This window comes from Pelmatolapia mariae, unplaced genomic scaffold (genome assembly GCF_036321145.2).
Source record: "Pelmatolapia mariae isolate MD_Pm_ZW unplaced genomic scaffold, Pm_UMD_F_2 NODE_ptg000272l+_length_23776_cov_1, whole genome shotgun sequence".
NCBI classification, from domain to species: Eukaryota; Metazoa; Chordata; class Actinopteri; order Cichliformes; family Cichlidae; genus Pelmatolapia; species Pelmatolapia mariae.
In genome coordinates this window covers 12,760-23,776 of record NW_027051962.1, presented here as the reverse complement: position 1 = coordinate 23,776, position 11,017 = coordinate 12,760, and the positions used below count along the sequence as shown (strand labels likewise).

Below are 11,017 nucleotides of genomic sequence, written 5' to 3'. Positions count from 1 at the left end.
GTGCACATCCCAGTGCTTTCACACTGGGATGTGCACTTTGCCACATTATAAGGTTAATTTTTTCTGGCCTACAGTCACTGAACAAAAGATACCGTGTGAGTCAAAATGTGACTTTCCCAAAAAAAAAAAGGAGTCGCTGTCAAATGTGTGAAAATGTGACAAAAAAACCTGAATACATTAAAAGTGATGGATTCTCCTTTGGGAGTGTCAGTGTGTTTAGATCCTACCACATTAATTTCAATTAAGCCACAGTTGGATGGCACACTGTCTCTGGCCAGCTGTGAGTACATAAGGACAGTACCTGCTGTTGTCAAGCTGTCCTCACATCAGACTTGCATGTATAGTTAGAAAAAGGAGTTTGCCTTCATTTCATGGACTGTTACATAAATTATTGTTTAAGAGTTAGCCTGAGGTGACATATACTCATCGTCAGTGTTGTCGCTAGGACACCGTAGTTTGAGTCCCATCTGGATATTTTTTCACTTCTTTGGTTGCTTCTGACTCAATTTTTAATTTTTGCTCACTCACTGGTTGGCAGTGATGGGAATAACGGTGTTACAAGTAACGGCGTTACTAACGGCGTTACTTTTTTCAGTAACGAGTAATCTAACTAATTACTATTCCTATCGTTACAACGCCGTTACAGTTACTAACAAGGAAACGCGGTCCGTTACTATTTTTCAACAAACAGACGGTTGAAGCTGTGTTCAGCTTACCGCATCTTATATCAGTTGCACGGAAGTAGCTGACTACGTAAGTAATCTGGACGCTACAGCTTTAAGCAGCTGCGCGCTCCCGCGGACGCGAAAATCACGATCACTGACTAGCACAACACCTGGAGCTAAGGGGGCAAAACAATCGCATGAGTGCTGCTGTTTGACTGAGGAAGAATAAAGTAGTCGTGGTCAGCCAATCACATGACCACTTAAAGACAAAGCAACAAGGTGATATATACCAGTTTTTAAATTGTGTTGATAGGCCACGTAAAACCAGAGTCATGATAAACAATATATACGCGGCGTTTTTTCCTCAATAGTTTCGTCACGTTTACTGTCTAAGGACAGCGCAGCAAGCACTCTGCTTATGAGCAAAACAAAAAAAAAAACAGCGGAAGTTTTAGGAGTGACGGCGAGAGAGAGAGAGAGAGCGAGTTTTGAGATGTGAGAGATTTGTGACGTTTAGCGTGTTTGGAGTGTGTAGTAAATGTGTTGTCTTGTGTAGTTAGTGTGTAGTGTTGTGGATAGTTTTGTGTTGTGTGTCAGAACAATAAGGCGACTGCTGTCTCCAGGTAGAAAACAGGAGTGATACACCTGCTGCTGTCAGACCTGCAGGTATCAGGCTGTGATGTTCTCCTTTATAGTGGACAGAAATATTTGGAGTGGCACAAATAATTTGTGTGGCATCTTACTGAATGCAGAACAGCTGATTGTTCTGTAAATAGTGAAATGGTTATTTAAAAACAGGGTAAAAGTAAACTTGTGCATAGGATTTTAAAATTGACAATTTATAGTTGCATTTAAAGTTATGAAATATGATTCATTAAAGATGTTTGTGGTTGTTACAGTAAAAAATATAACTTTTTCTACTCTGATTTTATGGTTTTTGTCTGATTTTAGATCAATTGTGTTAATACAGTATATCAAAATGAAGACATGACTGTAAATTCAGACACGTGAGGTTGTGCTGAAAAAGATGATACCAAACAAGGCAAAGTAAATAGTTTTTAAAGGTGAAATGTGGAGGGAAAATCAAAAGTAGTTAAAATGGCCAGTTATACCCTGGACCCCAGAGGGTTAAACTTTTTTTTTAAAGTAACGCAATAGTTACTTTTCAAGTAATTAATTACTTTTAGGATATTGTAACTCAGTTACTAACTCAGTTACTTTTTTGAAGAAGTAACTAGTAACTATAATTGAATTACTTTTTCAAAGTAACTTGCCCAACACTGATGGTTGGATTCTAAAAACAACTTGTTTAGTGCTATGGTGTACACCCCTTCACAACAGAAGCCCTGCACATTGAAAAATGTCAAGTTGGGAGTGACAGACTGGTCTCAGTAATACCATAAACTGTTGTGTCACGCTCTCTGCACACAACTGAGACAGGCCAGTGGCTTTGGCAAAAGAGTATTATTTGACACCCCAGGAATAAGAACGGGCGCCTTAGACAGGAAGCAACTCAGCAGTATATGAATGAAACTCAGTCATGTTGTCAGTTTGTATTGGTCTTTTATGAAGTCAGCCTCAAAACCCTGTGTCCTTCATCGGCACTTGTATCTTTCGCAATAATTCATGGCTGCCTGTATTTTTCTTACTATCGCTTTAAGAATGCGGTGCCTAATGGCTTTCATAGATGAATATGTTTGTTCTCGGAGTGAAACAGCCTTGATCCAAGCCATTAAAAAAGACTGGGCTCATATTGAATTCAGCAATGTGAGATTTGCATGCTCACTCTACAACAGTTTGGGAACTTTGGCCCATCGATTTATACAACAAAATGTATGGTTCATTCACTGCTTTTTCATTTAGATCTTCTATCATTGATGCTGTTCTGAAGTAGATGTAAATTACTTTTTTGGAGAGGTGGTGGCTCATGCTTTAAAGTCGCCAAAGAAAAGGAAAAAGCAAAATGTTTTCTTCTGAAAAAGCACAAACAACAAACGCTCTGCTGACTGTGTCCAAATTGTTCAGGTTTATTCAGAAGTAAAATAGAAAGCCGAGAGGCTGTGAATGGGTGGACAACTCAAACCAAGCCCATATATAGTTTAATAAAACATCCGTCATTCATTTAATGCTTTTACCAGAGCATCTTGAGTGCATCCATTTAATATGGGCACTTCTACTGGGAAATGAAGGTCTAACCCTTGAGTGCCACGACCACTTCTCTCCTTCCATTACAACTACACTTTCCTGCCAACAGTAAGTTGCCAGGAAAAACAAAAGATCCTGCTAGGATTCATTTCAAACAAGCAGTCCTCCAACAACAATAATACCTGCTGGCTCTTCCTACCATCTAAAACAAAAATTCGAATTGTTTCCAGTTTGTATTTCTTCCCGCTGTTTGTGCTTGCTCTTTGGTGAAGTCAAAATCTCAAAGTAATGGAGCCAGCGCTCATTTCACATGCACCTGTTCACACCACAGCTAGAAAGTGCTTACCGTGTTAATGTGTGCAAATTAATGACTGCGTGTGATATAAAATGCATGTCTACCAATAACAGACCCATCATATTAACACTTGATATTTTAGGTTGTCTCACTTACACTGCTTTTTTTCTTCCAGCAGTGTCAGAAAAAAGTAAGAAAGTAAAATAGATAATAAAGTAGGCTCTGTTTTAGGGTGTCTTTACCTTGTGTGCAGTTTTCCTCAGTTTCTGAGTCAGATCGTGTCTTCACTCCTCACCTCCAGAGATGAAATACTTCCTTGATTTCTAGTGCTAAGTAGTTTTACAGGTAATATCTGCACAGCTGTGGCAACACAGTGGCAATAAATAAATAAATGTTTCATCTGTAAAGCAGTTACAAGGTGAAATATTGTAACAATTTATAGAAATAGCTAATGTTTTTTTAATGTAACTAATGCTCTACAGACAACCATACACCAGCTTTGAAAATCATAAACATGACATTTGTTTTTATTAGCTAATTGTTAAATTCAAATGATTATCAATGTTATCATCTATAAAGTTAACTTTATGTGGATAAAGACATTAGTTTCAGTTCACAGAGCTAAAAAGCTAAAGAAAGAAAAGAACTAATAATGTGGAGAAAACACTACTGTACTTGATGTTTGTGATAAATAAATATATTAGTGCTAATTTATTTTTATGGCTTAAACACTTAAGGCAAAATGTGATGTATGAAATCTCCCTGCACACAGTCATTTCTCTACTATCAAACAGGATGGAGATACTGCCGCTATCTCCCTTTACATAAAAGCCTTCTGGAGAGGATGTTAGCAAATAAGCCTTGATCAAATAAAGTGAGACATAATCACATCACAATTTAAATGGAAATCTTTGCAGCATCCAACGCACAGTGTGAGTATTTATCTGAGACATGGCCCTAGTCATTCATAAACATGCAAACACTCACTGGTGTGTGAGGTGGATTGGATTAAAGCTTGGCAAAGCCTGGAAGCTCAGGTGCTTGTTCATGTTTTATGTACTTGTGTTGCGTTTATATTTGTATGAGCTGTTTTTAAAAGCATTAGAAAAAGTATGTTTTTCTGCTCATTTACATACAAATGCACACGCAACGGTTTTGTCCATAGTAAATGAATGAAATAAAGGATGCATAAAAAAATATTTCTTTTGAAAAGCTCTTAAAAAACATGTTAGGATTATTTTAATTAACCTCAGTGTTTAGCTCTCTTTAGCAGATGTTAGCAACTAGCATGCTAAATTGGTTAATTAACCTTTTTAGATGTTAAATATCAGCAATGCCAAACACTGAGCATAAAGATGGGATTTATCTACTTTTACCTAAAGACATGACAGCAGATGTGATGCTGAAGGCAGTTCAGTGCTGACATCCAATAAATACATATGCTAGATTGAAAAATAGCAATTTTAAAGATTATTGCATTTTTTCATATTGCAATCTCGGCATTGCCTTTTGAAAAAATGTGGCTAACGTTTTATGTCTTTTTGCCTTGTTCTGTCAGTGTTTATTGAATAAATCTCCAGCGATGTCTGAGAAGCAGAAGTACAAGAAGACTGGCAGGTACCAGAAAGAAGTCTTTCCCCTCATTACCCTTCCTCCCATATGACACAAATGTGACATAAGAACAGCTGCTGTAGTACAGCTGCAGACTCTTTGCGTTTTTCTAGATACACCACAAATCCCATCCGCATCTTTCAGACTTAACCTAGTCTTCTTTTTTCCTCTCCCTGTTTTCCAGTCTCCCAGTAGCCAGAGGGCACAATCACACAACCAGAAAGTCAATCAGGAAGCTTATTAAACATGACACTCGCTGAGCGCACTCTATATGGATGAAGGATATAGGCTGTAAGGTCTACCTGCCAATTAGGAAAATAAAATCAATCATAGCAGTCAATGTAAACTCTTTCCCACTTTTTCCGTCCCTTCTTCTCACTTTGTGCTTCTTCATTTCCTGCCCTCACAAAACCCTCTGGCCTTCACTGAAAATATTCTCTACCATAAATGCCAGTACTGCTGTTGCACACAGTCATGCACAGCTCACTACAGAATAAACAAGGAAACACAGTCCCCGTCTACACAGGCATGCACACACACACACACACACACACACACACACACACAACACACACACACACACACACACACACACACACACACACACACACACACAGACTACTACACTCCAGAAAGCTATTCATCACAATTTAGCCACACCATTAGACAAAGAGAGCCAATAACACCCTCAATAGAATACCATCCCTAAAAAAAAAAAGAAAGAAAACAAACAAAAAAAAAAAACAACACAGACACACTTTCTCCTCCATGACACTCATTTTCCTCTCCATTTGTCATTACAGTCTCTCACACTTTTTAATTCTGGCTAAGCTGTCATCTGTCTTTTGTCCCCTTAAAAACAAGGCTATACCATTCAGTGAATATGAACTGAAAGTCAGTGAAACTAAAGGAAAAAATATGCTTTTATTTTTAAAGGCAATGAATGTGTTATCTAACCAGATTACTTAAAGTAGCCACAGTAAGTTATGTATTTTCAACCCAATTTCCAAATCATTGGAAAGCTATATCACATGTAAATGAAACAGAATGCCATGATTTCCAATTCTCATAAACTCACATTTTATTCACAGTAGAATAGAAAACATATCACGTGTTTAAACTGAGAAACTGTTGTCAACCCATTCTTGCGTTTATTACGGTCTTGTGATTCATTCAGACTAGACACGATTTCCTTCGTGTCTACTCTGTTCCTGGTCTCGTCTCTGTCTTGTCATCAGCATCTCTTGTTGTCGTCTGTAGTGTTCCCGGTCATATTCCCGTGTCTGTCTGGTCTTTCTGTGTTCTACCTGGTTTCCCTTTCCTTTCATGTTGATTTGTTTGCAGTCCAGTCCCAGTGTCAAGTTTATGTGTCTTAGTCTGAGTCTCTGTGTGCGTTACTTCCTATTTTATTTTGATAGTCTCCCATCTCATGTATTATGTTCAGTTTTGCTCCCACTCTCTCATCAGTCTGTGTCTATGTTGCCTGAGTCTGTGTGTATGTGTGTCCCTGTGTCTTCTGTAAGTTCTGTATTTTCTTGTAGGGTCCCAGTTTCCTTAGTTCTTAGCTCCTAGTTTTCTTCTTTGTCTGAGTTTGTGTATAATTAAGTTTCTAAATTCATCTGCATCTTTCAGTTAATCCTTTTTCCCTCTGAGTCCTGCTATTGGGTCCTGCCTGGGCTGCCATACACTGCATTATGATAAAAACTGTTACAGGGGAAACATAAGGCTGGAAAAATCAAGCGGTACAACAAAGAAACAGCTGGAGGAACCATTTTCAACTAATTCAGGTCAATATTCAACAAGTCAGTAACTTGAGTGCATATAAAAAAGAGCATCTTAGAGAGGCAGAGTTTCATCAGTCTTCATCTGTAAATATTAGTGTAATTCCTGTAAATTTGAAATTCTGAAGACATTGAATATCTCATCATCTAAAATGCATAATACCAACAAAAGATTCAGACAATCTGGAGAAATCTCTGTGCGTAAGGGACATGGCTGAACATCAGTAGTGGACATCTGTGATCTTCCAACCTTAAAAACAGGCATGGAAACCACTGCATGGGGTCAGGAACACTTCAAAAAATCACTGTCTGTGCCATGTACAAATGTAGTTTAAAGCTTTGTTATGTAGAAACATTAGTGGAAAGCCACAATCAATGCTGAAAGATATCTACAGGTTTTAGAGCAATATAAGCTCCCATCCAGAAAACGTCTTTTCAGGGAAGACCTTGCAGATTTTAGCGAGACAGAGCTAAACTGCATCTATTACAAGAGTGTGGCTTTGCAGTAGAAGAGTGCAGGTGCTGATCTGGCCTGCCTGCATCAACTGAAAACATTTGGCGCCTCATGAAATGAAAGGAGAAGGTAGCATCTTATGTCAGAGAAAAATGGCACAATATTCTTCTTTTATTAAGAGCCTTAGCACTCACAATTACATATATTTAATGTAATTGAAAAAACTAACACATTTCAGCCCCTGATAACACAGAATAAAGCACTGGAACTAATCCTTAATGGGCAGGAGTGGCAACAATAATTAATAAATCAACGTTAAAAAAAAGTATGATGTCCAGCTGCAAAGATGACCAAAGTAATAAGCTAATGTTTTTTTGCCATAGTGAAATGTCTCAGTTTAAACAGCCAGCTGATTGATTGATGTCTTTCCTATGTTCTATTGTGAGTAAAATATGGCTTTGTGAGATTTGCAAATCACTGCAATCATTAAAAAATAATTTATACAGGGACTGTTGATAGTTTTACACAGCTTAATTTAAAAGCTTCACATTAACTTAATGACCCAAACCTTAACTTTAGAGTTAGCATGTTAATTAAAGTAATCAAGGTAATTAAAAGCCAACCTTAGAAATTACCGTTAATTGTATCCCTTTTAACACGAATCTCTTAAAATGTCCACACAGAACAAATTGATGCTGAGCCCTGGCAGATTCAGAAGGATTTTGATGTTTAGTATATTTTTTCTGAGTGCTGTATAAAACAAATAAATAAACCGAGACATCCAAATAGTTGAAACCCAGAGAACACTTTTTTTTTTTAAACATTTATCTGTCAGCTTAACCTCTCCTGATCCCCCTTCACTATCCTCTCCACCTTCTTTCTCATCAAGCCACTGATGAAGTGCTTCAGGAAAAAAAGGACTTTTTAAAGTCTTGCCAAAAGCTTGTTGAGACATAGTAATAGGCCCGCTAGACTGGTGATGATGAAAAAGAGAGATCTGCTCACAAGATCTAATTTCAGAGCCAGTGACTGGAATGCTGTAGGCAAAAACTTGATTTGTAAGCATGAACTAACAAAGATCACTAGCACCACCTATAGATAAGCTGTGAGGGTGCACAACTTCAGGCCAATGGAAGTCATGGCAAATCAACATGAAGGGTGTAAATGTGTATTTAGATACAAAACACAGGTACAGATGTAAGATATCATTTTTTGTGGCTGGTTGTGGTAGTTGGCACTTTTGAAGATGCTGGTGTTCACCAGACAGGAGCTAGTTTTACTAGCTAGTACTTTCTCCAGGTTTTATGTCTCCCAGGGACACCGGGGCACAGTAGGGTACCATGACAATTGTGAAAATGGCAAATTGTGCCGGATTGAGGTGTGTAAACCATATTATCCCAGTAATAGTCATAGTTTTGGATAACTTAATTGGTTTTAGTAATTGTGTTACTGAATCGCCATCAACGTCTAAAGCCTAGACAGCGACTCTAGTATTTTTCCCAGTTCTGAGTTTGCCTTTAGATTTCTATCAAAGCCATGGATGTGAGGTAGATAAATCCCTTACAGTGTATAGAATAACAGCATGTAGTCTAAAGTGCTTTGAGTGGTCAGTTAGACTAGGAACTGCTATATAAATGCAAATCCATTTCGATTCCCCTATCCAGGAAAAATCCCAGATTCTTGCATCTTTTCTGTGAGTAATCCATGGATACATGATTGGCATCAAATAACAGGGAAAAAAAATGCAAAAACGAGAAAGAAGAAAAAAAACTGTGGTATTACACAACGAGTCAGTAAAATCCAAGTAGTGCTTGTTATGTGGAGATATATGAGAAATGATTCCCCAGAAATCGGTATTATGTCATAAATAATCTCACATACACACACATGCAATTTTATGTCCCAAAGTAATAAGACAAAACCTAGCAAAGTCGTGACACAGCACCTGAAAGATCCATCTGGCATCTCTACTGTTCACTGAAGCCTCATCAGAAATGTCTCAGTGGAAGGGTGGCTGTCAAGAAGCCATTCTTAGGGAAGGGAAACAGGGAGAAAAGGCTGAGTTATGCCATCAGTGGTATCTTATAGAAAGATGTCTTCAAATCTAAAACTTTTGGTTGAAGTTGTTGTCAGTATGTACATAGGAGGTCATGAGAAAGGCACAACATAGAGTTGCAACAGCTATCTGTAAAACATAGTGGAGGCGTTGGGGCTGCATTTCAGTCAGTGGTGTTGTGGAGAGGTTGTCAAAAATTGATGGAATTATGAATGACACACTGCCAAAACACTGAAAGCATACCTGGATAGAAAAACACACAGTGGAACACTATCGGTCATGGATTGGCCTCCTCAGAGCCTGGACCTTAACATTATTGAACCAGTGTGGGTTCATTTTAGCAGAGAACAGAACAAAAGGCAGCCAATGCCAAAAGAAAAGCCTTGAATGCTCTTTAGGAAGAACAAGAACAAAGACGGTTATACCAAATACTGATTTTCCACGTTTTTAAAACTGTAAACATTCTGCTTTAGCCAATAAACTGCTGCACCCTTTGCCCATTTTACTAGCAAAATATCAAGAATTCACAGGTACCTGAAAAATTTTGCATAATGCTGTATTTTAAATATAACCTCTACCTTTTGATCCTTTCCTATGAGTATTGGACAAAATGACACACAAAAAAAAATCAATTAGTGTAATCATCTACACAGCAGTAATGTGGCTCCCAACGGAGCTGTTTAAGGTGACGTTGGCTTTCATCCAGCAGATGGCGCAGTTATTCACATAATAAATTTTTATCGATAGAAACGTCAGTTAAAGTTGACTAGGCTGAAGGCAAGAGTGCTGCGTGTTTTCCTTTCATTGTGAGTTCCTATGCTATAAGGATTTACTTATTTGTAATAGTTTAGGTAACTTTTGAGGCGTAAGAGTGTAGTGCCAGCTTCAATAATATATCATCACATTATCTGAAGTCCTGAACATCATTGTGGAATAACGACTTTCAACATAGGGGAAAAAAAAGGAACAAAATAATTTATTTGACCTGATTTGACAAATACAGAGATGGAGACATGTTGGCAGAGAACAGCACTAGGGACAGGTCCACCACTCCCATTTTGTTAGCAGAACAACAACAAAATGCTGCTGCTTCCATTTTCATGGAACTGGTTTAGAGCGAATTAAGAGTCTTAAATTGAAAGGTGTGGCAGACAAATACAGGTAGTGCAGCACACAGGTAGGTCATCTTCAGATTTCCTTCCCTCGGTCACACACATGGTGTAGCATCCACATCCAGGATCCAAGAGCCTCATACCGCAGACCTTACAGGAAAGACACATTTTTAGACAAACTGTGACAACAGTGACTTGTATTACGTATATAAATTCATCACAGCGATATTGTGCAAATAACAGCAAATAATACGCATCACTTCTGTCCACTCGAAGATTTACTAACCGACATATCTAAGCTCTGTAACTCTAAGTCAACAACAGGGAAAAGTGTGACATGCGGTCACTCTTTTCCAAGTGTCGTCATAAATATGGCATTACCATTCAAGCCAAATCCAGTTTCTTCTGTGTTTCTGATAGCTTGTCCTGGAGTCGTTTTTTCCTCCAGTCCAGAAACCTTCTCCTCATTCTGTTAGCCTGCCACCCCGCCAAGAAGCCGGCAGCGAAAGAAACCACAACGGCGACCTGTAGTGTCCTCTCCGAGACGTCTGCCATGTTCACCTCTGTCTGACAGATGCACACATTTGTGGAAGCATGAATATCTTAATACAGGAAGTGAACTCCTGCGAATCTTTTTCTTCTTCTTCTTCTTGTGCTGGGTTTACTGGCAATTAGCTAACTGCTTAAGCGTGCCACCTACTGGGCTGAAGTGTGTAGCAGAAGGTTAGCAGACAAGCTAAAGTTGAGAAAATAGCAACTAAGTACCTAAATACCCAATTAACTAAATAAATACATTCTTTATTGAGACTATTCTTCTTATAAGTGTTGAATACTGACTAAGTGTTTACTACAGTGTTTCTTCTAATTTCTAGATACTTTTTTCAAACACAGATATGCT

At 38.2% G+C, this 11,017-nt stretch overlaps 1 protein-coding gene across 1 annotated transcript; it reads right to left on the bottom strand.

Moving 5' to 3' along the window:
• Window positions 1-9,956: 9,956 nt before the first annotated feature.
• On the bottom strand, window positions 9,957-10,757 carry LOC134622895 (mitoregulin-like). Its single transcript, XM_063468202.1, has 2 exons — window positions 10,501-10,757; window positions 9,957-10,269 (listed from the first exon to the last, which is right to left on the bottom strand). The coding sequence occupies exon 1, from the start codon at window positions 10,672-10,674 to the stop codon at window positions 10,504-10,506; it is 171 nt and encodes a 56-aa protein (XP_063324272.1). The 5' UTR covers window positions 10,675-10,757; the 3' UTR covers window positions 9,957-10,269; window positions 10,501-10,503.
• Window positions 10,758-11,017: the final 260 nt, after the last annotated feature.